The sequence below is a fragment of the Streptopelia decaocto genome (assembly GCF_964273445.1).
Source record: "Streptopelia decaocto genome assembly, chromosome: 2".
Classification (NCBI taxonomy): domain Eukaryota; kingdom Metazoa; phylum Chordata; class Aves; order Columbiformes; family Columbidae; genus Streptopelia; species Streptopelia decaocto.
Window position 1 is genome coordinate 160,887,718 of NC_138655.1, and position 24,901 is coordinate 160,912,618.

The window sequence follows — 24,901 nt, forward strand, 5'->3', positions numbered from 1 at the left end:
AAAGGATGCCTGCTTCACTCCATGGGCTATAAAAAGGACTGAAATGACTAGCTCAGGTCACAGGTTCATAGAATTGTTTTGGTTGGACCAGACCTTTAAGATCAACTCCAACTGTTAACCAAAGGCAGTCAGTAAACCATGTCCCTGAGAACCTCTTCTCTGCATCTCTTAAACACCTTCAGGTTGGTGACTCCACCATTTCACCGGACAACCTGTTCCAATGCCTGACAACCCTTTCAACATATCTAACTCTTAACTGCCTTAATCCCCCAAATTTCCAAGGACCTCTCAAACAGACCTCTCCAGAAGCTAAAGCAATGTTGGCAGTGCTCACCAGTACCTCCTCAATCCTTCTTCCCAGGAGGTTGCTCACCTTGGACCGTCAGCTGTGCTGCTGAGGTATGCTGCCCGACTTTGAAGCTGATGGGCCCACAGTCTTCCAGCGTCACCTTCCTCAGGATCAAAGTGTGACGCGTCCCTTGGACTCTGATCTCATTCATTTCATTGGATTGCAGAGGAACATCCCCCAGGAACCACTGGGCATCCTGAGTTGTTTCCCGGGACAACCTGCATTCAAATACTGCATCTTCTCCTTCACACGAAGTGACGTCCTTCAGCGTCTCCACTATGGTTGCTGCCGGTTCTTTAGGGAAAGGTCAATAGAGTTTGACACCTACTTTCAAGTGATGCTTCCTATTTTCCTGGATTAAACATTTCATTATGCTCTTTCTTGACAGTACTGTATTATTTGAAAGAATGACCACAAGGCACTAAGAGCTACATGTGTAGAAATGTAGTTACGTGGGCATGGACTAATATGTTACCTTCTTAGAGATGCATAATGTATGTACGATTGTATGCATATATTTTGCATATATATTCAATAGTCTATAAAGTATGCATGTTATAGAATCATAGATTCATTTTGGTTGGAAGAAGACACCCTCAATATCATCAAGTCCAACCATTATACTGTACTGTATGTATAATAAATATATATATTTATAATGCAATCTATGTATTGTGAAAATATTGTCAACAGATTTTAGTGGGTGACATTAACATTAAATCACAGTACCAAAGACCCATTTGTGGTTACCTAGAGATAACTGGCTCCATTCGTATCCCTCTGAAATCAGTCTTATCTCTGAGATCCCCATGATTCAGTTTGGATAAAGGATGTCTAGCTGTCAAATTACTCAATTATGTGCCCCTTCCATGGTACAAAGCCCAGTTCAGCTGTTCCACATGCAAATCCCCACCTTTCACGAGCACGGCTGCAGTGGTTTGCTGGTCCCCTGTGTCACAGGTGTATTCCCCACCATCAGCTTCACTCAGGTTGCGAATCGTCAGCTCAGCCACAGACCCAGACTGGTGCATCTTGTATTTTTCACTTGGTCGCAGCACTGTCCCGGCCTTCTTCCACTTCACGGCGGCATTTGATTTTGAGATTTCACAGCTCAAAGTGACGGCGCCACCTTCTTCAGCTTGCTGGTTCTGTAGTGGTTTTGTGAAGGTTACTGGCAAAGCTAAACCAAGACAGATCAGAGGGAAAAAATTACGTTTCATTACTGTGTCATTAAGTCTTTTGTTTCGTGAAACTGTGGTGCCATTCCAAATTTGGTCCAAACTCTGTTCCAAAATTACTTTAAAACTCAAACAAGAAATGTGAGAAAGTGCTGGATTTCCAGGAGTACTAAGGACCTCGCACTCCCCAAGAGTCACTGGGCACTGCACACACCGAGTATCTCTGGGAACATGTTCCTTTACACAGAAGCAGTCATGGATATGGTCTCTTGAGCATCTAACTGCATGTATCTCCAAAAGGATACCAAAGTTGCAACTCAAAAGCCTACACGTGATATCTAAATTATTGGGTATTTGAGAGGGTGCATGGAGAAACATCATTATTCAATGCTCCTCATCTGAAAATTGGACCCAGAAGAGAGATGAACTCTGGAAGTCTCTACACTGATGTGTATCACTGATGGGTCAAGATGGAGTTTTGGTGGGTTGATTCACAATCTGCCACATGTAGAAGTTTAGTTCCTCAAGTCCAGCTCCCTAGAAGAACCTTGGTGGCTCCACAGTTACAGTTGAGTTGGTGTTTACAAGGGAAAGAGATGGGGTTTGAGAAATCAGAGTGAATTCACAGGAACTGGGTAACAGATGTGTGTAAGAGGAGAGAGATCTGAAGGTGTTTGTGGGTGATGTAGGAACTGATGGTGTATTTTGTGGGATATCTGGGCAATGGCTGGGGTCAAGGCTTTTTGTACAGTTGCCTCTGCAGTGAAGACATCCCATTGTGCAGATGAGTCCTGCAGCCCCCGGCCTCTGATGATCCAGCAAAAGAATAAGTAGGAGAGAGAATTTATGTCTTTGTGAAGACCTAGTCTGTCAGACCACATCACTATTGATTCAAGAATCCTTATCACAAAAAAAGGGCCAACCTCACTGGTAGAGTGTCCTTGACTCTTACGTATGGAACATCTACACTAAACTAGAGCTCCCTAAAAGGTGAAGTGAAAGCTTTTTGTCACCTTTCACTACCAAGGACGTCATAGTTTGCTCATCGCCAGAATCGCAGATGTAGTCTCCAGCATCCTTCAGTTGTAGATCATGGATGAGTAGCTCCACAGCAGAGCCCATATGCTTCATCTCATACTTATTGCTGGCCTGGAGCAAGACTGACCCTTTTTTCCACCTGACTGGTGCATTGTGTTTGGAGAGCTCGGCATGAAGGGTGACCATAGAGTCGTCCTCAGCTTCCTGGTTTCCAAGTATTTTTTCAAAGAGTGCTGGAGTGGCTGGGGCCACACACAGAGACACAAATGAGCAGCCACCATCAGAGGATCTGCTCACGGTACAAAAATCCTGGTATCACCGAATCCTGGCACCAGTATCACAGCAGGCCTGACCTTCACGGGAGAGCCCTCAAGGGACATTTCAAGAGATGACATTTCACAAGAACATCCTGGCTCCTCTTTAGTTTTGCTGATCTTGTATCCCAGAAAAAGTTACTGTAATATTGTATTTCTACCTGAGTACATTTTAAAAATTGATATATTGGCACGTTGCACCTATTTTTGAGGCCTCAGGCACTAGAAGTATTTAGGTGCCTCATTCATTATCTGGAGTTGAGTGCCCAAGTAAGTTTGAGCACTTTGATTCTTGAGCACCATTTTCCCAGGTGGAACTACAGTTCAAAGGATGGTTAAACATCAGAAATGGTCTCATTCTAATTTTAGTTCCAGCCTTGGTTTTCTGAATGACCAGAGAGAGGCCCTTGGGTCTAGGACTGATGACATGGTTGGTGTCCCTTCATGTTCATTGCTCAAGACTCCACAGGACTTAACTTCTGAAAGCAAAAAGACTCAGCTGCTTTATACCAGCAAACTACATCTGAAGTCAAGTACAGTAGTTAGCACCATCTCATTAATGCAAAGCTAAGGAAATGGAGCAAGTTTCTCATCTTAAAAAAACCCAAACCAACCTACCTTTCACAGTTAAAGTGGCTGTCGTTTGTTCATTTCCATTATCACAGGTGTATTTGCCAGAGTCTTCGGGTTTTAAGTGATAAATCTTTAAACTATGGATTGTTCCCTCCTGCCTGATTTCATACTTGGAGCTGGGGGCGATCACCTGGGCACCCTTCTTCCACTCTACCGCAGCGTTAGGCTGGGACACCTCGCAGCAGAGGACAGCTGTTTCTTCTTCCCGCAGCTCTGTGCTCTGTAATTTCACCTTAAAGACTGGAGGTGGCACTGAAATTACAAACACAGCAAAGGTATTTACAGTGTACTACGGTATTTACAGCTGAACAGTTAATAAAAAGTACTTTAACTTCTGTGTTATGTATTGGGGAGTTAAAACAATTGAATAGATTTTGGATAAAGCTCACAAGTATTTGCTGAAGTTACTGAAGTACTAATAAAGTGGTTTACAGATGTTTTAATGGGTTCAAGTGGGATGGGGACTTTGACCAGACCAACAGCTTTGAAGGGGGTGAAGGATGTTTGACTGAGAATTTATTCAAAACAGTGTTTAGAGAAAGACTCCAAAGAGGAAAAAAAAAGAGAAGGGAAAGAGAAAACCATGAAAACTGTGGATCTGTCAATCCACCTACTGGAGCTACCCCAGTAATTTCTCCAGAATCCAGTCACCTTCAGGACCTTGGTGACATATCCACTGTCTGCCCATGGTGATGACAGTATATGAGACCACATAAGTACATCATCGTTGGTCTGAAGCACAAGCATCCTATTGATGTGAGTTAACAAGGGGAGAATTACAGCCTAGAATTTACTATTAGCATAAGCAAAATGTCACCTGTCCTCACCAATCCCATTCCTTTCCCACATCACAGAGAGCCCTTACTTTTTACTGCGAGCTCTGCCGTCGATGTGTGTGGTCCCACTCGGAAAGTGATGGTGCCAATGTCCTGCTCAGTCACCTTCCTTAAAGTCAGGGTGTGAATCTTTCCTTTTTCCACTGAGATCTCATTCATTTCATTGTTTTGCAGGGCGACATCCTGGAGCTTCCATTCAACATCCCTTGCGTTTTCATGAGAAACCTGGCACCGGAACGTGACATCGTCTCCTTCAAACACCACCATGTCCTTTAGGCCACTCACAATGGTCACGTCAGGCTCTGCAAATTGTCCCATCAGTAGTCAAAACATGGATCAAACCATAGAAACACTGAATATAGGTTGGAGGGGACTTCTGGAGGTCATTTGGTCCAACCACTGCTCAAAGCAGGTTGCTCAGCGCCTTGTCCAGGTGAGCTTTAAGTACCTCCAAGGATGGAGATATCACAGCTTCCCACATCACATTTCCAACACTGCTGGCTCACTACTTTCAGTGTACGTGGTAACGCAGCCGATATCTTTCAGTTAGTGGTTTTATTCATAGAATCATAGAATGCTAGGGATTGGAAGGGACCTCGAAAGATCATGTAGTCCAATCCCCCCGCCGGAGCAGGAACACCCAGATGAGGTTACACAGGAAGGTGTCCAGGCGGGTTGGAATGTCTGCACAGAAGGAGACTCCACAACCTCCCTGGGCAGCCTGGGCCAGGCTCTGCCACCCTCACCAGGAAGAAGTTTCTTCTCATATTTAAGTGGAACCTCCTGTGTTCCAGTTTGTACCCATTACCCCTTGTCCTATCACTGGTTGTCACCAAGAAGAGCCTGGCTCCATCCTCCTGACACTCACCCTTTATATATCTGTAAACGTTAATGAGGTCACCCCTCAGTGTCCTCTTGTCCAGCTCCAGAGCCCCAGCTCCCTCAGCCTTTCCTCACACGGGAGATGCTCCACTCCCTTCAGCATCTTTGTTGCCCTGCGCTGGACTCTCTCCAGCAGTTCCCTGTCCTGCTGGAACTGAGGGGCCACAACTGGACACAATATTCCAGGTGTGGTCTCCTTGCCCTTTCTCAGAGATACACTGAGTATTAATTTTTTAAAAATTACACATTTGATAATGTAATCAAGTGAATAAGATGTGAATGCTAGATGTCAAATTCAGGATTTTGAAAATTATTACATTTGCACTTAGATATCTTCACAGAATAACATCAAAACCTGATTCTCTGTACTGTCTTTTTGCAAACAGAATGGGAACTACTCTGTGCTGGGTTTCCAGACTGGCTGGGGATCTGGCTGGCTCTGTGCTCTCAGCAGGACTAACTGGATTAGCTTGAGAACAAGGCATTTGCTCTTCAGTTTGCTCGAGTCCTGCTTCTAGGACAGCTGGGCACCTGCAGGTCTGTGCAAAGATCATACAGACAGCCTGCAAGAGCCAAAAGCTGCATGTACCCCAAATCTGCTGGGCAACACCAAAGGGGAAGCCGTGCAGCTTTCATCTGAGCAAACAGAGCACATATTCATACAACCGAGGTCACCATCTGCACGAAAAATGGTGCAGCTGAGCATAACGTACAGAGTATCTACAGTATCAAGTAGCCTGTAGAGATGCTTGCAGTGATTGTTCCACACTGGCGGTCCAACCCAAAAGCAAGCTCTGTCTGTAATGATATGAAGGCCAGATGCAGCTGCCATGTGACTGGAAGCTGGGGAACAGACCATCTGTTCACTCACATGCATATGATGTCAAGCAAATATTTCAAGCCATGAGTCAAAAACTACAGCTGCCTTATCCTCCCCTGTCCACCAAGTGAATCTTTGTTCTGGTGCATTCATTGACCATAATACGTATATATATTTTTTTAATGATACCGTTCCTATGCTTTGTGTTTATCACGATTGTTTATCATAAACAGTTTTTTCCCATATTTTTATATTATTTGCCTAGATAGAAGAGTGAGTCTATATTTTACCTTCAACTGACAGTCTAGAAGTCTGGCAGTATTTGTATTTCATTGCCTATTTTAGTTGGGTGAGCCTCCTAATCTGAATAAGACAGAGGTAGAAAGCCATGGCAAAACTATTAATGAAATTTCCAGAAGGAACCTGATCTTGTTCTGCTCTATAACTGAGGAAGACTTTGCTGAGATGGTGTTCAGATTCATGAACTTTTGATTACTTGTTGCCTCAGTGCCCATAAAGGTTTATGTTCTTATGTGACAGCAAAGTTTGGCTGCTTTGGTTTTATGACAGAGTTAGGCCAAAGAGCCCAGCCCAGGGCTCTGAGCAACCTGATCTGGATGAAGATGTCCCTGTTTATGGCAGAGGGGTTGGACTGGATGAGCTTTGAAGGTCCCTTCCAACCCAAACTAGTCCACGATTCTATCTTAGCATCCTAAAGTGAAAATCCCCTTGCCCAAATAAATGTGTCTTGCCTTTCACGGTCAGTTTTGCAGAGCTGGTCTCATCTCCAGCCTTGCAGGAGTACTCTCCGGCATCGCCAGGCTCCAGGCGGTGAACACGCAGCTCGCGGATGGTGCCGTCCTGCCACATTTCGTACTTGGAGCTTGGGCGAAGGACCGCTCCATCTTTCCTCCACTCCACTTCTGCTTTGCTGATGGAAATCTCACAGCGCAGCCTGGCCGTTCCTCCCACTTCCACCTCTTCGTTCTTCAGCTGCTGCGTCAGCCGGGGTTTGATGGCTACAAATTGAAAAACAATTAATGCATGATCCATTAGTTTCAATTCAGGTCTCCAGAACTCAGTGCAAGGGGTCTGATGCTGCAGAAAAAAAACTTACATTAAGTGGTTATGTGATAATAACAACCCTTTTTCTCTATAAACAGACCTATGTTCTTTATATCTAGACAAGCAGAGGACCAGAAAGTTTCCCCAATATGTTTGTTTGCCGTAAATTCAAAGGCGTCCACATTACACCTTTCGTGCGTTTGCTCTGGGCATTGGGAACTCCCACATAATGATCTTTACTAAACAAAGTTTGGTACTTTCTGATTATAAATAGTGCAAAGCTGTCTATTTTTATAGAAATACTTGTGACTTCCAACACCATAAATGATGCAAAGCTTTAAATACATCTCTCATTGCTAGGTTTTCAAGACACTAGACAATCCAGACAACATACACACAAACAAACCACATTTATACAAGCAGGACATGGGACAGCTCAGACAACAGCTTGTCACTGATGGAAAAGGGAATATCCATCACGTGTGTGTGTGAGTGGGTGTGAAAACAGGAATATCAGCATTTGTGGTTCTTCTGTCTGAAACCTGTTGCAATATATGTAAAGCAAACACAGGGCTCACTCATTTCAGTTGACCCAGAGACTGCTTCATGGGTCAGGTTTAGCCAAGAGGATGGGGTTTGAAAGGCTGTGGCTTAGATCAAAGCCACAAGTTCCACCCAAGAGTCTGAGATGACCATGAATGAGATGACCAGAGATGTTGCTTAATCACAGACAAAATTACTATTGAAAATAGTAATTTTTTTTAAAATGCTTTTGTAAATGATGTATGGTTGCTTATTGTTTTAACTGAACCAGCAATGAATGCAAAGTGCCAAAAATAAAGCTCTGTCAGAATTTAAAAATCCTCATGATGCAGAACTTCTTGCTTTTATCATATCAGAGGAAGAGGTCAAGACACTGTACACTGTGCTTTACAGGTTTAAATAGCCATTCTACAAATCCTGTCCCACAAGATACACTTTTCTGTGTTCTAGTTAATCACAGGGCACCTGCTTTCCTCGTTATTTTCACTTTTGGAGGTGTTCATTCACCACTAAATAAAAGAATATCCTGCACACAATTTCACAAATGCCTTTTATCCTCTGTTCTGTTCTGATGCAATGCTAACCATTCACTCTGAGGACTGCCGTGCTCTGCTGGTCTCCTGTATCACATGAGTAATCAGAGGCATCTTCTGGCTCTACATTATGGATCACCAGTTCAGCTGTGCGGCCACTTAATTTAATTTCATATTTGGCGCATGGGAAGAGCTCCATGGTGCCTTTCCTCCACTCCACTGTCGCGTTATCCTTTGTCAGCTCGCACTGGAATTTCACCGCGGCTCCTTCTTCTGCCTCCTTGTCTTTGAGCTCCTTTTTGAAAAGAACGGGCAGAGCTAAAGGGGGAAAAAAGAAGCAACAGGAGCTTTTATTGAAGACTGAGTCAAGTCCTGATTAACACAGTAAGACTGACACTTAGGAGAACAAGATATTGTGTTTTGCATGTGCTATGTTCTTAAGAAGGATCCAAGTTTTCTAATTCGCCTGGAACTCCTCGTAGAAGTTGCTGCATCAGAAACAGCTATCGACACTTTTATTCCCTTTTTTCCTCGACTGAAATCCTTCCCAGGGTTGAATTCTTTGAATGAATTTATCCTTCCATTGATCTGACAATTATCTCAAGAGTAAAGATATTTGAAACATCATGGACAGCCTTGACAGATCAGGAAGGTCGTTGTCAGTCCGGTTCCAGGATTTGGAAGAAAATCTTTCTTTAAATACTTAAACCACATGTCATATGGAATGCCCAGACATTATGTTAAAGCATTGCTCTTTCTTTAATTTCTCCCCAGCCATAAAGCTAGAAAGTATTTCTTCTTAGAACCCAAAACTCAAATGCAGCACTGGAAGAACAAATTCTCATCCTCTTCCTTTCTCATTAAAAAATAATAATAATAATAATAATAAAAAGAAGAATTAAAAAAAATCATCCTAGTAGATCATGAAAATATTTATAGGGAAAAAAAGTCATGTACTTAAAAATATTCACAACCAAACTGTTGCATTGTATGTTGGATGGAATCTATTGCTTTAGGAGTCAGCTCCCACCACCTACCTTTCACATTCAAAGATGCCTTGGTTTCCTGATCCCCAGTATCACAGCTGTATTCTCCTGTGTCTTCTAACTTGAGATTATGTATTAAGAGCTCTACCAGGCATTCCCTCTGCCTCATTTCATATTTCTGGCTGGGCTGCAGCCCCACTCCTCCTTTCCTCCATTCCACTGCAGCATTGGGTTTCGACAGCTCACAGCAGAATGTGGCTGTGCTTCCTTCCTCTGACTCCTTATTTTGTAGGGGTTGCTTAAATGTGACAGGCAGTGCTGCAAAATTTGAGAGGGAAATGTTTTAAGAGTGTTTTAGCCCAAAAAAGACCCAGTCCTACCATCATTCTTCAGAAATGGACTATTATAGTGATTCCACAATCCTTGGGCTACAACTCTCTGTCTTGGTAGCATCTTTCTTGAACCATTATGTGAATCAAGGCATATGAAGGCATATGGTGAGGTAAGAAAAGATCTGGTCTTAGAAAGTGGTCCCTAGAATGTCCTGCTTTGTGATCTGAAGAAGTCAGACTTTTCTGTGGAAGTGTCTCCATGCAAACTAGGGAGGCTTTAGTCAAAGATCACCGTGACATAGAATCATAAAATCATTTTGGTTGGAAAAGATCATCAGGTCAAACATTAATCCAACACTATCACTAAACCATGTCCCTAAGAACTTCATCTATGCTCTCCCTCACACGGACCGTTGTTCCTTAATAAAGGTCTATGAGTTTGCAATATTAAGCAAAGAAAATTTTCCTCCCAAATAAAGATTTTAACAACATATGAAAGATCAAGTTATCAGTCAAAACAGAAGAAGAGGCAGTACAGTAAAAGATGACAATAAGGTGACAAATAGAAGAGGAAATTTAGATTTCAGGCAAGGTCTACCATCTACCAAGGATGTTAGATGGGGTGGAGGAAAACAGATAATTGATGGAGTTTTATGCTACCAGAAGTTTATACCTGAGGCTCAAAGCCTCAAGTAATAGCACATTCTCGTGTTCTAGAAATGCTTTATCCCCCGATTGTTGCGTCTCTTATCATCCCAGTCAGGCATTAAACACAATTAAGCATGCCTTCTGCCCACTGAAGCAATCAACAACCCAAAATAACCATCATCCTGCCTGGTTAATTTTCTGTTATCCATTCCCATATACAGCCACACTCCCTGCACTCAGAAGGATTTATTGTATTTCGACATCATGACAGCATTTAATTGCTTTGATGCTGATTAATCACTCCAGAAGAACCTTTCTAACTTGACCATGTGTCATTCACAAGTAGAATATACATGCTGGTATGGACCAGCAGCAGAGCAAATAAATAGCCATAGAGAACATGGAGAGATGCTCCTTTCACTTCATCTCTACTGAGCCAAGGGTCAATACTCTGCCTACCGTGCACGGTTACTACAGCTGTTGTCTGCTGATGTCCAGAATCGCAGGTGTACTGTCCTGAATCATCCAGTTCTAAGTCATAAATGACCAATTCGGCAGTGGAGCCCTGCTGCTTCACCTCATATTTCAAACCGGGGTAGAGAGTGCTATCTCCTTTCCTCCACTCTACCGGAGCGTTGGGTTTGGTAAGCTCACACCTCAGTGTTGCTGTACCACCTTCTTCTGCCTCAGTGTTCTGAAGCTCTTGTTTAAAAAGTGCTGGTAGGGCTATAAAATAGAAATATATCTTGGAACATACTGCAGGTGGGGTTTGGGAAAGTAGAAAAAATTTTAAAAAGTAAAAAAAAGAAGCCACCAAAAGAGCTTTTAGCCAGATGTCTCTAAACTTCAATGGTCTACATTCAAAATACAAGGCTAGTTCCCCAGAGAATTGCTAGGAATATCTGCAGAACAAGAAGAAATGCATTTCAAGAAGTTAAATTTGCCGTGAAGTTTATAGAAGCTTAATCTAATGATCTAAAAATGGCAGGATACTTTTCCGACTATAAAAGTAACCAACATGCTGCTCTGGTCGCTGAAGAGGTGTTCTGAAGAACAGCAAGGAGTTGCAAGAGTTCAGATTGCCACTTGCAGGAGAGATTACAGTTATCCTGACAGTAATGTATTGACAAAATACACTTAGTTCTGCATTGCAATTCTTGTTTTCTACCTGTTCACTCTATTCGGCTATACAAACCATGCTATTCTGCACACCTTATGAATTGTAGGCAGCTCTTGTCCATCAGTGACACTAAACCACAAATTTTGTTTTCAGAAATTGTTATAACTTTTTCTTTTTTTTGTTACCATTGACTGTCAAAGTGGCCGTTGTCTCCTGATCTCCACACACACAGGTGTAATCTCCAGTGTCCTCCACATCCAGCTCATGGATCACCAGCTTTGCAACGGCCCCATCTTGACTCATTTTATATTTGCTGCTTGCTTTGAGCACCTCCTGCCCTTTCTTCCACACCACCGCAGCAGGTTTGGTCAGTTCGCAGCACAGAGCAGCTGTCCCACTTTCTACAGCTTCCAGGTCCTTCAAATCTTTTTTGAATTCTGGAGGCAGCGCTGAAGAGTAAAAGAATTACCATAGAGAGAGTGAATATTCCTTAAAATCAGATAGATGAGGTCCTGGGGGAGAGGACGCATGGTCAACTACTGAGCCCTGGTCCAGGTCAGTGGGACATGATGGAAACATCTGCCCTGGCTTCCCTGGACTCTGCGTTGGGGCAAGGAAAGTGAGAAGGACCAGCACAGGTGAGGAGGACAAAAGCCAAGAGTCAGCCCTTTTCCCAATTCTAACAGAAGAAGGAAACATGTAAGCAAAGTCCAAATGAGCACAAACCATTGACCAAACAGAAAGAGAACCATAGCAATAGAAACTTGGGCAGGTCTAAGTTTCGGAGTACCTTAGTCCCAAAGATTACTTTACCATGCACTGTTAGGGCAGCTGTGGTGGTCTTGTCTCCACACACACAGGTATAGTCTCCAGTATCGTTCACATCTAAATCATGAACTACCAGCTCCACAACACATCCTTCCTGTCTCATGCTGTACTTGTTGTCCGGAGTGAGGACATGATGGTCTTTCTTCCATTGAACATGGGCAGGTGCCTTGCTGAGCTCACAGCGCAAAGTGGCTGTTCCACCTTCTACCGCTTCCTTGCTGGTCATTTCTTCTTGGAAAAATGGAGGTACAGCTGAAGGATGCAGGTAAAACGTATTACAAAAGGAGGATATCCAGGGATGGGCAAGAGTAGGAAGTCACAGGGGAAGGTTGTGAAGGTTATGGAGGGGTGAGTATCAGAAGCGAAGAGAGGAAAGAGAAATTAAAACATCCTAGTGGAATATATCCCCTTATCCTTTTGGTTTTATGCTGGCTTCCTACTAGCAAAGTTGCACTGTACTCAAGAGATTTACACCTGCTTTCTACAAGTTTTCATGTAAGAAGAGTAAAGAATATAACCTCTGAGCTCCTTTGTTTACATGTGTGTTGGTGTTTTCCACAAACTTCAGGCCTTTGTACTCCCTTTTCCTACTTAGAGAATAGGACTGCTGATCTTTGAGTGTTGACACAGGTTGGCACTCATCATCATCTCTTCTTCCTTGAGATACCCTTGAAAAGATGCAGCCAGGGCTCACAGATTCTTCTTGACCTCAAAGAAAGCCTCCAGATGCTGATTCTGAGCCTGTCTTCTTGTGTCAGAACATCTTTTGCCCACTTAACATAATTCTAGTACCCATTGCAAGTTATCTCCTTGAAATAAGTTTGGTGACCTTAACGTATGTCCCTCTATTAATTAAGTGGGATAATGGGATATTCCCCCTGTTTATCAAGGCTGCATATCTCAGATCTCAAACTTAGCGTCTTACTCCATAGTAGTGCAGTTAAATTAAAATATCCAGGCTATACACCAGGTTTAGCTTCCCTGATTGGGCACATTTCCCACCTCCAGCAACGTTAAACTGAAACACCAGTTTCATTTGCACAGCAACTGGTTCTTACAAAACAATAAGACCAAAAGGAGGTCGCAGAAATAATTTATTCTTTCCTGATTAGAAAATCAGTCTCCCAGCGCAAATCTATCTTTGTGCATTAGGACAGAGGCTATAGGCACAAAACCCAATATAAACGGAACTCAGTAGAGAATAAACTATAACACAGCCTTATTCTGGATATTGCTTTTTATACCCTATACTGCATTAAAATGTTAAGTATTGAGAATGCCAGAAAGGAATGGCAAAGAGTAAACAGATTTAGAGAACAAATGCAGGAAAGGAAAGACAAAAGAATAGTGGGTTTGTATGCTAGGAGAGGAATGCCAGAAGGGAAAGATGAAAGGATAGTGCGTTTGAGCTTCAGGAAAGGAAAAGCCAAAAGGGTGGCACAGAAAAATGCAGCTGGTGTTTTCCAATATACACGGCCTGCGGGTCATCAAAGGCAGGGAATACTTTCAAATAATGGAAATTCAGTTAATAAGGTTGAACAAACAGACAGGGAAAATTTGAACACATTAGAGGACAGAGGTTTCCTGCTAGGAAATAGGTGGTCAAGGAAATAGGAAATAGGTGGTTTTTAGGGTTTTTACCCTGTACTGTTAAGACAGCTGTGGTCTGGTGCTCCCCGCACACACAGGTGTAGCCTCCTGCATCCTCCTCAGCTACTTCACGAATCACCAGCTCTGCCTTGGTCCCTTCCTGCCTCATTTTGTATTTCTCGCTGGCTTTGAGAATCCTCTGGTCCTTCCTCCACTCCACCGGAGCAGCCTTGGTCAGCTCACAGTGCAGGGCGACTTCTCCACCTTCTTCTGCTTCCCTGTCCTTTAGCTCTTCCCTAAAGAGCGGCGGCAGAGCTGGAGGATGCAACATGCACAAATGGTCATCAGAAAACCAGAAACTAAAATCACAACTTCTTTTTCATGCTTGGGATTATTTCCCCTCATGCCTCCCTTATTCAGTCTATTATAAATCTGCTTAGCTAGAGCCAAGCTCAGAAACTCTGAAAGCATTCTTCAGGAGCGATGTGGTTTCATTTACCATAAGGGAACAGTGCCCTGAGTGTCTGTCCTTTTTCATAGTGAAAGAACAATACAGAAAATCCAGATTTTGGATGAACAGCACTCAAAATAACACCGCTGGATATATTACTACTTTACCCGCACAGGTACGGAGTCTTGTATTGTTATTTTCTATTTTGTTTTACAGTCTCACCTACATAAAATCAGCCAGATTTCAAAATAAAACTACTTCTCTTTTTAAATTGAAGTTTGAAGGGCCGTTACATTTAATAAAAATTTCAGGCTCTTGCTATTTCCCATTTTGGAAATCAAAACCCGACGACAGGTCAACTTATATGAAATTACTTTCAGAAAAAACTAATTATTAACATTTACCCACAAACGTGCCTCGTGCACAACTTCTGTAAGCAGGTATAGAATATAAACAGTACTCCCTGAATGCATTAGAAGAAGTTCACATCTCAGAAAAGCCCACGGGAGAGTTGGAAATGTTTGGAAAAAGCTGGAGGGGACAGAACTGGGGTAAGTTCCTCAGAGACAGGGACTGTTACTCAGTTAAAATAGATGCTCAGTGATGAGATGAGAGCTGAACATCAGGTGATGAGATTGTTAATGTAACACCAAGATTTATTCATGGTTTGGTTTGGGAGCTAGCAGGATAAAGATAACCTCATAACCTGTTGTTGGGTGTTTTTTATAATACCTAACTGCCAAGGTAATTCTGATCCCCACGCACAGAGGTGTAGACCCCTGCATCCTTCATTAAGCCAGGTGAGGGGTGACAAGCTGAGAAATGGTAATTCTTCTATAATTCTGCATGTTTTATATGCTTAAAGAATCTGGTGCCCCCAGGAGCAGCCATGGTCAGGTCACCCGGAACGGTGACATCTCCTCCTGCTGCCCCAACCCCCCTACTCCTTGGAGCAGCGCTTGGAGAGCAGAGGCGCTGACAGACCACACGTGTGTTTTGGAAGAAACTGTGGTTGGCTGCAGTGAACCATGGGGATGAGGTGGGGAAGAGCTGGAAAATGTAAATGTCCAAAAAGAGGGGACTTGGACAGGAAGAAACATCTAATTTTCTCCTTTTAAAGGGAGAGACATTAATAACGACGCCAAAATTTGCCCTGAGTTATTCTTTCCCAGTAAGAAATGGGCTACACATAGAATGAAGGAAAAGAAAGAGAAACAAACACAAGTCGCTGACCCTGAGCAGAAACAGTTGAATTTCAGAATGGTGTCTATCTACAGAGCTATTTCCCAACTTTAATAAGGTCTTTTTACCATGAACTGTTAAGGTTGCTGTTGTCTTCTGGTCACCACACACACAGGTGTAATCTCCAGCATCTTTTACTTCCAGGTCACAAATGACCAGCTCTGCAGTGGTACCAGGCTGTCTCATTTGATATTTGTCACTTGCTTTGAGCACTTGGGACCCTATTTTCCACAGCACTGGAGCTGCTTTGGTTAATTCACAATGCAGAGTGACTGATGCTCCTTCTTGGACTTCTTCATTCTTCAGTTCTTCCTTGAAAAGCACTGGCAGGGCTGGGAATGGAAAATCAGTTGATAGTGTATTTAAACTAAGTCCTCTGCATTTGCCATCAGCATCATGAATTCTTAACTGAAGCTTAAATGTGACCAAGTCAAGATCTTTGACCATTGAGGTTGAGGTTATCACTATGATCATCTGGAAAGCTAAATCCAGCGGTGACAGTAAGAAGTGCTGAGCTGGTAAATCAAAGAACAACAGCAATGGATTAAACATGGAATCTAAAGAATTTATCACAGGGAAACCCTCCATGGGGGCAGGAGATCTCAGCTGATCTAACACAAGTATTTCCTAGGCACTATTCCCTTAAATTTACAACATAGCAGTTTGGCTGCATGGAGAAATACTCATGTCCTTGACTGCATGGAGAAATAGTCATGTCCTCAACTCCCTTTTCAGGAATATAAGACCAAAATTAAGTGTCAGAAGAATAAATTCTCCTTTCCTAGGAAGAAAAACCTGATGGGCGAACACTTTGTACAGCAACAGGATGTTTCAGAGAAACAAAAAACAAACCGTCATCTGCAAGATGAATTTACCATTCACAGTCAGAGAAGCCGTGGTGTGTTGGTCTCCACATATGCAGGTGTAATCTCCCGCATCCTGCAGCTCTAGATCACAGATTTCCAGCTCAGCGAGGGCATTATCCTGCCGCATGGTGTATTTCTCGCTTGCCCTGAGTATTTTGTTTCCTTTCTTCCACGACACGGCTGCAGCCTTGGTCAGTTCACAGCGCAGGGTGGCTGTTTGGCTTTCCGTGGCTTTCAGGTCCTTCAGTTCTTCTTTGAAAAGTGCAGGCAGGGCTGAAGGTCACAAAACGGACAGAGGACAGGAAAGATGACGTGTGGCACACAGGTGATGGGAGGGATGGGATGGTACACAAACAGAGAATACTTCATGGTGGAAAGAGTTTCCTTTCCTCACAATTCTGGGACACTGGACAGACAGACAGAAGCAGAAAAGCAGCCTGGATGCAACCAGGTTTAGATACAGTCCACAAATTAAATTCAGCCACAGGTGAACACACAACCAGTAGTGATGAGCTGGTAGAGAAAAACACAATAACACAGATATATGTATGCGGTTTTTACCATGCACTATCAAGGCAGCTGTTGTCTTCTGTTCTCCACACACACAAGTGTATTCTCCAGCATCTTTCAATTCTACATCCTGGATAAGCAGCTTCATGACCGTGCCCTCCTGTCTCATTTTGTATTTGTCGCTGACTTTGAGCAGACGGTTTTCCTTTCTCCACTCTACTTGAGCAACCTTGGTGAGCTCACAGCGCAGAGTGGCTGCTTGACCTTCTGTCACCTCCTCGTCCTTCAGGCTTTCCTTGATGCCTGCAGGCAGTGCTGAGGATGCAACGGACAGGGGGTTAAAACAGACCAGCAAACACAACCTCCTGGTGAAGGACAATCAAGGGCTTCAGTGTCTTCAGGCCTGATCTCACATCTACGTGAGGGATCAGGTCCTAAACCACTTTGTATATGTAATCGGAGTGAAGGTTTTTCCCTTAAATTGCAAATTAATTCTCATGACTATGACATGCAAAGTCAAACTCAGAGGACCTGTGCAAAGATAGCAATGAAAGTGGAGAAAACATGAATTCCAACCACAAGCTCGATCATGAGGCCATCTAGATGAAATTGGTTATTACCGTGAACTGCTAGGGAAGCTGTGGACTGCTTCTCCCCGCACACGCAGGTGTAATCACCAGCATCACTCTCACTTAGATTATGGATCACCAGCTCTGCAGTGACATCCTTCTGCCTCATTTTGTATTTCTCGCTAGGTTTGAGTAGCGCATGTCCTTTCTTCCACTCCACTGAGGCAGCCTTGGTCAGTTCACATCGCAGAGTGACTGCTTCACCCTCCATGGCTTCCTCATTCCTTAACTCTTCTTTGAAGAGAGCAGGAAGGGCTGAGAAACAGAGGAGCAAACATTTTCACGATAAGCAGTTCTTGGCCACCAAAAAAAAAATGAACCTGATGTTTACCATTATCTATCCATGCCTAGTTATTGACAGGAGGATCATCTCACGGGAGGAAGATACTAATTTGTATCATGGACACAAAAGGGTCCCATGCGACAGGTATATTTCCTGATTGGTTTAGAGATGTACGGAGAATAAACAGCAGGAATAGGAAAACTTCACATACAGTCAAAACTGTAACTTTATATTCAGCCTGGGAAATTGATATCACAGGTTACACCATGATCAGGAAAAAGAAAAAAGCTAGAGGAAAAGATGAAAAGGTTTTACCTTATGTGTTAAGGATACCCACAGACCTAGCTTAAGAGTTAGATTGAGGCTGAAGAGCAAAATCAGAGTGACCACCAGAACGTGCTTGGGTAGCATTAGAAAGGGAAAAGAAAGATGATGTCTCCATTGTGGAAATCTGCTATAAAACCTTCACACCAGGAAGTTCAAGTACATCCTAACACTCCATCCCCTTTTGGAACAACTTATAGAATCATTCAGAGAATAAGAGTGGATGGTAAACTGCTAATATGTACTGTGGGAGCAGCAGGATAGAACAAAGTCTGCTAAGTCTTTGGAATGGGGTGAGAACCACTTTAGTATATAGAATAATTTGGATATTCAATAATTCAAGATTTGCTACTTATGACCAAGCAGAAACAAACTTAGAGGGCAAGATCGTTTAAGAGAGTGGAAAGCTTCTCAAGCAAACAATATTAAAGGTGTTATTACAGAGACTACCTCATTCCAAGGATCAGTAGGAGTAGCCTGACTAAATCACAAATTCTTCAATGTCCTGAAATTCGAAAGACCTATAAAATACATGAGTTTTAGATGAGTGCAAAAGAAATACTATGGAATATAGAGGCAAAACCAGAAAGGCCAGATTCCCTGCATGTCTCAAGAAGGTCAAGGGCAGTTCCCCATTCCTGGACTGTCACCTCATGGACAAAGAGACCAGCATGAAAAAGGGGCTGAAAGACAAATCTGCAAAATGATGCTGATATCAAGTGTCTCCAGACACAGCTGTATGCTGTATTTATTTGTATACAGCAACTGGGTGGTGAGATCACTTCTCCAGGAGCTTTCCATGTCCTCTGCTCATGGTTCAACTTGAGACTCTTGACTGTATCAGAATATTAGCATGCAAATCTCAGGAAAAACCTGGCCAACCTGGACTAGAAAGAAACAGAAGTAGTACAATGGCATTCTATACATAGACTAGAAAGAGGGAGAACAAGGGACAAGTTGGTCTACCAACTTTCAGGAATGCAAGTTGATGATAGGTAAAGTAGGGAGAGTTAAAGTGTTTAATTTCTTTTTCTTCTTTAATATTAAATGTTCATGAAAGCTAAGAAAGTAATAGGAATTCTGGCTAGGATAAGAAAAGAATTAATCAGGGAAGATTTAAATGAACTGGATATTCTCAAAATACCTTGATGTGGTGGAATACTTAAGGTACAGGCTCAACCAATGTCAGACATTAACATATACACCAGTAATAAAAGAGAATGGGTGATATTCCATAAGTATAGAAAAAAAGGGAGACTTAGAGGTGGAAAAGGTCTCTCAGACTGAAATGCACACCTTTAATTCTCACCATGTAAATCAAGAGTCTAAGTCCAGGGCAGTCAAGAAAGATCCAGACAAAGTCGATGGAGCCAATGGACTTATCTTCTGATCAAATGTGAATGTCCGCTATATGGTGAACTGGATGTGTCTCTGGCTTCCGTTGATTGCATTGATTAGAACTCCAGTAACAACTTATATTTTAGTAAAGCTCTTAACTTAGGTATAGGTGGAACTACAGTGGGAAGCACCACCAGTTTGAAAACCACAGTCAAAGAATGAATATTCAACTGTGATTTATGCTCACAATGAAAGAAGTTCATTGCTACTTTAGAGTACAGTAATATTTAGCATTTTCTTCAGTGACTTGGACAATGAAATGCAGAGTCATCATTAACTTTGCAGATGACCTCAAGATATAAAGGAAGAGAAGCTGAAAGCACTTTGTTAAACAGGAGTAGGAATAGAAGATCTTGAATCAGTGCTGAAAAAAATAGGCTACAATTCAGCAAGAGCAGGTGCAAAATACTATAATTAGGAACAATCAACAACACAAATACAAGAGGGGGAACAATAGGCAGCAGATCTGCAGACAGAGATTTGGGGTTACAAAGGATCACAAAGCAAGTAAGAAAAAGAAAAAAAAAAAAAAAGCAATTCTGATGTGGAAAAGGAGACATCATAATAAGGATCTATAAAATGGAGTGTCATATGCAAGACACATGAAGTCCTTCTATCCTATTCCAGTATGGCAAAGCCTCAGATGGAGCACTGCAGTCTGCTTTTGGACACCAATCACACTTCTAGAAAGATGTGGGTTGACTGAAGAGGGTCCAGAAAGCAGCAAAGATGAGCTGAAATCTAGAAAACATGACCTACGGAGAAAGTGTGAAAGGATTGAAGATGCTTAGTCCAGAAAAAGAGGACACAGAAAGGAGACATAAGTTTCCAGATATTTCACAGAGAGAAAAATAACCAATATTTCTCCATTTCTACAGGTTATGGGACAAGAAGCAATGACTTAAGTCAGCTCAGGAAAGATTTTTGTTGAAATTAGGAAGAACTTTCTTGCAGTATTGATGACTAGGCAGTGGAATGTGTGTCCAGGGGAACTGCAAATTCTTTGGTGTGAGGTCAGGTAGGTGCGATGGTGACTTGGGGATCAAAGATGGACCAGATGACTTGTAGGGGTCCTTCCAATTCTATTTTCCATGGCTAAATTGGAAGTTCAAGACAGGAGCTAGTCTTGGTTTATTGGTAAATATCCAGATGAAAAATTCTGGGTGAAAAAAAGAAATCAACTCATTCACCTACTGAATTTCCAGGTGGGAAAGATGGCTGAAACGACTTCCTACTGTCCTATGTTAAGAGTGAGAATAACATGCAGATGGATTTGACTGAGGACAGTGAAGTACTCTAACACTGTAATGCTGAGTATTCTGCAATACCAGAATAAAAATCTACATGATCTTTGGTCAGAGTTACACAAAAAAAGTTGCATTGAATCAAGTTTTGTTTGCACCATTTAAAATCACCTGGAAAAATCCCAATGCAACATGAAATCGAGGATCACTCCTTTTAAAAAGTATGAATGTTCCTGCTGCTCCATCTCTCTAGGCTTAAATCAAAAGCAAATAAAACAGAATAAAAAATGCAAGTACATGTAATCCCTCAGACTTCAGTGTGGTGCAAAGTGGTATAACCATGCACCAAGAGCAGGGAGAGGAACACTGGGAAAATGTTAGTATAATCAATGGAAGTACAATCTACTTAGAATTAGATAAAAATCACAATAAAAGCCCAACAAAATTAATGATGGCAAGATTAGAGAAAGAACCGATTGTGTGTCAGTACTGAGGCTTCCAGGGGAAACAGGAGAAACATCAAACAAAACCTTCTCATTTCTGTTTTCTTTACCATGCACTGCCAGCGCCGCCGTTGTCTTCTCCTCTCCGCACACACAGGTGTATTCCCCAGCATCCTTGACTTCTAAATCATGGATCACCAGCTGTGCCATAGCACCTTCCTGTCTCATGGTATATTTTTCACCGGGTTTGAGCATTTTGTGTTTCTTTTTCCACTCCACGGAGGCAGCCCTAGATAACTCACATTGCAGCGTGGCTGTTCCACCTTCTGTGGCTTCTTCGTTCTTCAGCTCCGTCTTGAAGCGTGTGGGCAAGGCTGAAGAGTTCAAAATGAGCAGAATGTGTGACCGTGGCAGCTATTCCAGCAACAACTTATCTGTGGTCTGTCAACCACAAGTGACAAGCAAAGCCTTCCCTAATCAAGTAGGATTGATAACCACTCTAAGAACCATAAAATGGTGTCTTTGGAAAGCTGGAAAACACCATATTCATAAGTCAGAGCTTCATTTTTATATTTTTTTTTTTAATGGTAAGGTCTATGGCATGAAATGGAGAACCACATCAGCCTCAACTTCCTCAGACTTTGCAAGACTAAGCCCTACCTTACTTTGGGCATTGCCTCCTACCACAATGGAAAATAAAGCCTGACTAGAGTGTCTCAGTTCTATCACAATGCAAATCATTACTGAAAAAGTTCATAAACTAAGCTGTATCTGAGGCATCAATCTGACTTTTCCACAAGGTTTCTCCTCAGATAGTGTTCTAGCTGAACTTGATCATCAAATTATTCTGAAACACTGAAAAGTGTATCAAAAATATCTCATCACAAAGTTGTAATATTCTCAATTTTAGGACTGTAACATCTTCAAAATAATGTGATTTACCTTTTTTAGTAATGACTACTGAACAGAGGCACCAAAGAAATCAGTAGGTACCAAAATGAATATCTGAAATTTTTGCAATGGGCATTTGATCTATGCCTGATACTGACCAGTGCACTTATGCCCATGTCCAACCACATCAGAAACGGGCCTGCGATTTCAAAGCTGATACTACTATGCTCTTGAAAAAGAAATAAAAATAAAAGTAATCTGTTTGAAAACAATCTCCTTAATTTTTATATATTTTTAGGTTTTTTTACCATTCACTTTTAGCGCAGCAGTGGTTTTCTGATCTCCGTAACAGCACGTGTAATCTCCAGCATCTGCCAGATCTAAGTCACGGATCACCAGCTCGGCAATTGTGCCCTCGCATCTCATGGTGAACTTGCCGCTTGGCTCCAGGGCTCTGTCTCCTTTCCTCCATCCCACGGCAGCCACCGGCTTGTTCAGTTCGCAGCAGAACGCGGCTGTGCCATCTTCTGTGGCTTCCACGTTCCTCAACTCTTTTCTAAAACGCGGGGGAAGGGCTGAAGATCACAGGTGAAGAGAGAGCACTTTAAAACTGGGGAAATACTGTGTCTTGAATGCTCCACTGGATTAAAAACCTTTAATCTCTAAAAGTTTTAGAATATACAGTACCTCAGAGGCAAATGATGATTTCAGGGGCGTCCCTGTCTTATGCTTTGCAGCACATCACATTCAGCATGTCACAACTGATTTGGAAAAGTGTTGCAAAGCTACAATTTCAGTACTGGAAGGTGTGTTTTAAAGGCACTTTAAGATATAATGACAGAAAGCTGATCCCAAGATTTCAAGGAACTATGCACAGCTCTGTCTTAAGATCAGATGAACAATTAAAATGAACGATATGCTATTTAAAATTCCAGGCTGCAATGTATCATTCTCACCAGTCTTCCTCGGTTGTTATCACAACAAAACACCTTTCCATTCCATTCAAGAAAAATCAAGTGAAATCTCAGTGATATGCCTAGAGAAATTAACTAATGGAAGTACTGAAAGTGATATTTACTACTTCACCAGGGTCTTCATTATGTGCTTCTGGACTCCTTTAATGTGAAAGAATAGGGACAGAAAAGACTGCATAGTGCCATTTCTCACTCTTAAGATAACAACTTTCAGTAAAAGATATTCATAGAATCATAGAACCATTTTGAGAGATCCTCAAGATCATAGAGTCCAACCATTAACCCACCCCTGGCACTAAACCATGTCCCTGAGAACCTCATCTCCACGTGTTCAACCCCTCCAGGGATGGTGACTCCAGCACTGCCCTGGGCAGCCTGTTCCAATGCCCCACAGCCCTTTGGGGAAGAAATTGTTCCCCAGATCCAACCTCAACCTCCCCTGGTGCAGCTTGAGGCCGTTTCTTTGTGTCCCTGTCTCCCCTCAGCTCCTGTTCTCCAGCTGAACCCCCCAGGTCCCTCAGCCGCTCCCATCACACTTGTGCTCCAGCCCCTCACCAGCTCCGTTCCCTTCTCTCAACTCACTCCAGCACCTCAAGGCCTTTCTTGTCATGAGGTCCCCAGTGACCGATACAGTTGTCACAAGAACTTAAAACAAATAGATGGGTTCAAGACCAGTTTGTGATCCTGCATGAGATCACAGATGACAAAGCAGAAAATCCCTATTAAACTGATTTATTTTACCATGCACTGTCAGGGATGCAGTAGTTGTCTTGTCTCCGCACACACACGTGTAATCTCCAGCATCTTGTTCCTCCAGGCTATGGATTGTCAGCTCAGCGATGGTGTCCTTCAGTCTCATTTTGTACTTCTCACTAGGCTTGAGCACCTTTGGCCCTTTCCTCCACTCCACTGGGGTGGGTTTAGTTAGCTCACACTGCAGAACAGCCGTCCCATTTTCGGTGGCTTCCGTATCAACAAGTTCTTTTTTGAACAGTGCAGGCAAAGCTATGGGACGTAATATAAACAGAGTACATCAAAACTGTTAACCACACCTTGAGGAAATTAGGACTAGGTCCTAAGGCCAGTCCTTCACTATTACAGGAAACCAAATTACGTATCCCTGAAAACTGCATCTATTAGAAAACTATGGTAGGATCTCACAGGGATCATTGTCACCACGACCTGCCTCTAATGTTGACTTATGCAGCACATTCATCATTTCTCAGCTGATTCCAGTAGTCCTCTCTACCTATATCAGTGTGAATTAATTTATCTTGAACATTAATGACCTTAATGACAGCACTGCTAGCTGGAGATCTCCAACTTTCCCAACACCATAGTTTATCTTTCTTGTTCAGAAAAAAAGAAAAAAGTAATATAACTTCAGGTGAACCCTTAAGTCATTATTTCCAAGGTCATAGTGGTGCTAATATCAGGAATGCAGAGTTTTTTCTAGCAACATTCAGTGAGTTGCCTTCAAAGCAAAAAGAAAGCACAGGGATGAAAGTGTCAGCTCAGAGAAGGGGAGAAAACTCCAGCTGGGAGAAAGAAGAGGGAATAAAAGTGTGCAGAAAATCCAAGAGAAGAGAGTTTTGCCTCCACAGTTTTGCCCCTGTCCTTAGAAGCATCTTATCCTTAAGATATATCTCAAATAAAAACTGTTCTTTCATCTACTGGGACTATATATGAACTGCCTCTGCTGGAAGAGCAACCAAAGCTTGTCGCTATTCACCACGGCAGAGATGGGAACAAAAACTTGGCTCACTATTCCCTGTATGTGCAGAATAATGGTTTATTTTGCAAAGTATCAACTCCTCGGCAGAATCTACCATGGTCCCACAAAGGAGGGGGACAGTCATGCATTCCTGAAAGGAAAAATCTCCCACTAAACTCAGTGTTTTTAAAGAACTTCCCTTCCAGTTAAGCACCAAAATCCACTGACATCAGTGGG

General features: G+C 42.5%; 1 protein-coding gene across 30 annotated transcripts in view; it reads right to left on the reverse strand.

The window, feature by feature from the left end:
* Positions 1–24,901, reverse strand: part of OBSCN (obscurin, cytoskeletal calmodulin and titin-interacting RhoGEF) — a 199,761-nt gene that overhangs the window by 88,286 nt on the left and 86,574 nt on the right. For 10 of the 30 annotated variants that reach the window (XM_082046072.1, XM_082046093.1, XM_082046075.1 and 7 more), the window contains 16 exons: positions 23,692–23,955; positions 22,285–22,551; positions 21,196–21,459; positions 17,385–17,648; positions 16,816–17,079; positions 16,264–16,527; positions 15,457–15,720; positions 13,747–14,010; positions 12,091–12,357; positions 11,463–11,726; positions 10,617–10,883; positions 6,803–7,069; positions 4,378–4,650; positions 3,498–3,764; positions 1,263–1,529; positions 374–643 (listed from right to left, as the gene is read on the reverse strand). In XM_082046072.1, coding sequence (XP_081902198.1) covers positions 374–643; positions 1,263–1,529; positions 3,498–3,764; positions 4,378–4,650; positions 6,803–7,069; positions 10,617–10,883; positions 11,463–11,726; positions 12,091–12,357; positions 13,747–14,010; positions 15,457–15,720; positions 16,264–16,527; positions 16,816–17,079; positions 17,385–17,648; positions 21,196–21,459; positions 22,285–22,551; positions 23,692–23,955 — 4,257 coding nt within the window. Of the gene's footprint in view, positions 1–373; positions 644–1,262; positions 1,530–3,497; positions 3,765–4,377; positions 4,651–6,802; positions 7,070–8,242; positions 8,510–9,228; positions 9,496–10,616; positions 10,884–11,462; positions 11,727–12,090; positions 12,358–13,746; positions 14,011–15,456; positions 15,721–16,263; positions 16,528–16,815; positions 17,080–17,384; positions 17,649–21,195; positions 21,460–22,284; positions 22,552–23,691; positions 23,956–24,901 lie in introns of all 30 variants that reach the window. The other 20 variants (XR_014183387.1, XM_082046088.1, XM_082046067.1 and 17 more) reach the window with 13 other exon arrangements.